Source organism: Microtus ochrogaster, chromosome 21 (genome assembly GCF_000317375.1).
Source record: "Microtus ochrogaster isolate Prairie Vole_2 chromosome 21, MicOch1.0, whole genome shotgun sequence".
Lineage (NCBI taxonomy): Eukaryota > Metazoa > Chordata > Mammalia > Rodentia > Cricetidae > Microtus > Microtus ochrogaster.
The window spans coordinates 89,232-93,062 of record NC_022022.1 but is presented as its reverse complement, the minus strand read 5'-3'; the positions used below and the strand labels follow the sequence as shown (position 1 = coordinate 93,062).

Here is a 3,831-nt window from a genome sequence, read left to right as displayed (position 1 = left end):
TTGGTAGACCAGGCTGGCCTCGAACTCACAGAGATCCGCCTGCCTCTGCCTCCCGAGTGCTGGGATTACAGGCGTGCGCCACCACCGCCCGGCGCACACTTTATTCTTGACCAAGGGTGAGTGAACACACCAAGACAGGACTGCTTTTTATCCTAACTCAGTTGGTGGTTGTCTTTTAGTTATTGCCTGATGCCCTCTTCTGACCTCCATGAACACTAGGTACTTGCAGAGTCTAGAGCAGTGGTTCTCAATCTTCCCAATGCTGCAGCCCTTTTAATACAGTTGCTCATGTTGTGGTTGTGGGAGCCAGCCATGAGATGCTAAGTTATGGGCAGGTCACTCAAAGAAGTTCTTTACTTCCAACCATTATCATCTGCCATCGAGAAGTTTAACAAGAGGCCTGGGTCTCAGTAGTTTACCCTGAAGCAGTCCACAAGCTGAGATTACCCGAACACCACCCAAAAACAGACCATCCAAAGGAAATGCCTAACATTCCAACCGCTGTAGATAGGTCCACCTTCCAGCACTCACTCACCAGAACATCCCGAGACAAATGTCAGCCAATCAGGAGTCCTGAACCTCAGAAACCCCTCACCCCCACCTTTACTACTATAAAACCCAACCTAACTGAGCTCAGGGTTCTCTGGTTATTCCAATACGTTGGACATGCGGAGAGACCGAGTTTGCAAACTTGATTGAAATAAAGGCTCTCTGCTTTTACATATGGGACTCTGTCTTCTTGTTGGCTTTTTGGGGGACTTCGCGGATTTGGGCATAACAGTGGTGACCCCCCAACCATAAAATTATTGCTACTTCAGAACTGTAATTTTGCTACTATTATGAATCATAATATAAATATCTGACATGCAGTATATATTATTATGCATCGCCTTTAAAAAAGGGGTCGGGACCCACAGGTTGAGAACCACTTGTCTAGATGTCTTCTCTTGGGTGGCAGTTGCCACAAAGGGAACTGTGTGACTTGTAGAACTACAACAACCACAAGGCACTGGGCGGGACATCAGGGTTTCCGGCCAGATCCGCTTCCGGTCTTTTGGATGCTGACGTTGTTTTCCGGTTGTCTGTGGCCCAGGATGGCGTTTGGGGTGCCCACGGTGAGTCCGGCAGTGGCGGTGGGACTGAGGGTCCCCGAGACCCAGGCTGACCCGAAGCGCCGTGCACACAGCTTTGGCTTGGGCCGTCTCCGGGGCCTGCGGCTGCAGACGAAGTCGTGGGGCTGGAGTGAGGCTCCGCTCAGGATGCCTGCCTGCCTGGCGGTTCTTTCCGTACTTGGGTTGATTGTTCACTCTGCTCTTTTTTCCAAAGATGAGGCCGCTAGCGTTTGTGGTGTTGGCTCTGTTAGCTGTCAGTCAAGGAGAAGAAGGAGCCAGGCTTTTGGCCTCTAAATCATTGCTGAACAGATACGCTGTGGAAGGGCGGGACCTGACCCTGCAGTATAACATCTACAATGTCGGCTCCAGGTAACGGCTTGGGCTGAGCATGCTCCTTCCTGGGCCCTGAGCGTTCACGTGGGCATAGAGAACTTTGTGGAGGAGCGGATTCTCTTTTGGAGCCCTCCAGCATCGGGTGCCGAGAGTGAAGACATGAAGGAATCCACTAGAGGGCTTACTTTGGCCGGGGTGCTTTTTGAGAGTGAGGGCATCCTTGAGTGAACTGCCATCTCCCATTTTCGGGGCCTGGAAGGCTTTCAGAGAATGTACATCTCGTCCTAACCTCCGGGGCCCGACCCTCCGCTCCCTTCTTCCACGCATGAGAACTTTTATTGCTGTTCTTTTATTTTGTTTTTCTTTTCCATCTTCATCTTACTTCTTCAGTCCAGAAATTAGAGTCGGGATAATTTTTGGGCCCATTCACTTCTGGATATTTGAATATTCTGGTATTTCTAAGTAACGGAATCCCAAGCCTTGATCTGGCTTCTTTAAAGCCAAGTTACTGGGGGGGGGGGGGCGCTTTTGACCAGCAGGTAGATTTTCTAGTTAACTGCCTTAATTTTATATCCCTTACTCTTGTGTTTGCTTTCTAGTGCTGCGCTAGATGTGGAATTGTCTGACGATTCCTTCCCTCCAGAAGACTTTGGCATCGTCTCTGGTATGCTCAATGTCAAATGGGACCGGATTGCCCCGTATCCTCTTTTTCTAGGTAATGAGGGCTGGGACGGGGCACTGTTTCAAATGGTGGGTGTGTGGCTCTTTTTCTTGCCATCTGTGGATAAGATGACACAGGAAGACAGGAGCCAGCTGTGTGAGCGTGCCTTGTGTGGGCTGTGAGCCCTGCGGTCCAGCAGCAAGGTGCAGACATTTATAAAGGTATCAGTGGCCACGTTGGAAGGTGTGTTTTTCTTTGCATTGCTGGAGAGACACTCGTGCACTCACACATGCTGGGTAAATGCTCTATACCCGAGGTTCTTTCAGAATAGGTTCAGGGCTGGAGAGATGGCTCAGAGGTTAAGAGCACTGACTGCTCTTCCGGAGGTCCTGAGTTCAGTTCCCAGCGACCACATGGTGGCTCACAACCATCTGTAATGAGATCTGGTGCCCAGAACAGTGTATACATAATAAATAAATAAATAAATCCTTTAAAAAAAGGTAAAGGGCTGGAGAAATGGCTCAGTGGTTTAAGAGCATTGCCTGCTCTTCCAAAGGTCCTGAGTTCAATTCCCAGCAACCACATGGTGGCTCACAACCATCTGTAATGAGGTCTGGTGCCCTCTTCTAACCTACAGATATACACACAGACAGAATATTGTATACATAATAAATAAATAAATAAATGTTTAAAAAAAATAAAAAAGGTAAAAAGGCAGATTCTTAGAGAATAAGAATAGAGAAACTGGGTAACCTGTTGCCCCGCCCCCTTACTCAATGACTGTCTGATTTCTTATTTTTTTGATTTTTTGAGACAGGTTCTCACTCTGTAGCACTGCATATACTGGAACTCACTCTGTAGGCCAGGCTGGTCTTGAACTCACAGAGATCCGCCTGCCTTTGCCTCCCAAGTGCTGGGGTTAAAGATGTGTACCACCACTGCCCCACCATACGCTATGCTTTTAAAAAGTGGGCTTGAAGCATGAAGAGGCATGCAGTCACTGCAGGTGTTGTTAACTGTTTCATGAATGGCACATCTTGTTCTACTTCCTTGACCCTTGGGCTAGTGCTAGCAATGTCTCCCACACAGTGGTCCTTCGTCCTCTCAAAGCTGGCTATTTCAACTTCACTTCAGCTACTATTACCTACTTGGCCCAGGAGGATGGGCCTGTTGTGGTAAGTTGTCCAAACCTTGAGCTCTGTGGGGCTCCCTCTTTCTTTCTGTCCTTCTTTCTCTCTCTCTCTCTCTCTCTCTCTCTCTCTCTCTCTCTCTCTCTCTCTCTCTCCTCTCTCTTTTTTCTTTCTTTCTTTCTCTCTCTCTTCTTTCTTTCTTTCTTTCTTTTTTTCTTTCTTTCTTTCTCTCTCTTTCATTCATTTTTGTTACCGTGATACATCTCACTATACAATCCTGACTGGCCTGGAACTCACAAGAGGGCCACCTGCCTCTGCTTCACAAAAGCATGTGCCACCATGCCCAGCCCTGAATTGGTTTCATTTTGTTTTTCAAGACAGGTTTCTCTGTGTAGCCCTGACTGTCCTGGAACTCGCTCTGGAGACCAGGCTGGCCTTGAACTCAGAGATCTGCCTGCCTCTGCCTCCCCTGCTGAGACTACAGGGGTGAACCCCTGTACCCTGCTTTATTTTATTTATTTTTTTTTTTTTTGGTTTTTCGAGACAGGGTTTCTCTGTGGCTTTGGAGCCTGTCCTGGAACTCGCTCTGTAGACC

The 3,831-nt window shown here is 48.2% G+C and overlaps 1 protein-coding gene across 2 annotated transcripts in view; it reads left to right on the top strand.

Annotated features, from left to right (window-relative positions):
• Positions 1–1,042: 1,042 nt before the first annotated feature.
• Positions 1,043–3,831, top strand: part of Ssr2 (signal sequence receptor subunit 2) — a 7,245-nt gene continuing 4,456 nt past the window's right edge. For both annotated transcript variants that reach the window (XM_005356857.2, XM_026784219.1), the window contains exons 1-4: positions 1,043–1,115; positions 1,327–1,481; positions 2,045–2,143; positions 3,173–3,281. In XM_005356857.2, the coding sequence (XP_005356914.1) occupies positions 1,059–1,115; positions 1,327–1,481; positions 2,045–2,143; positions 3,173–3,281 (420 nt within the window). In that variant the 5' untranslated portion in view covers positions 1,043–1,058. The remainder of the gene's footprint in view (positions 1,116–1,326; positions 1,482–2,044; positions 2,144–3,172; positions 3,282–3,831) is intronic.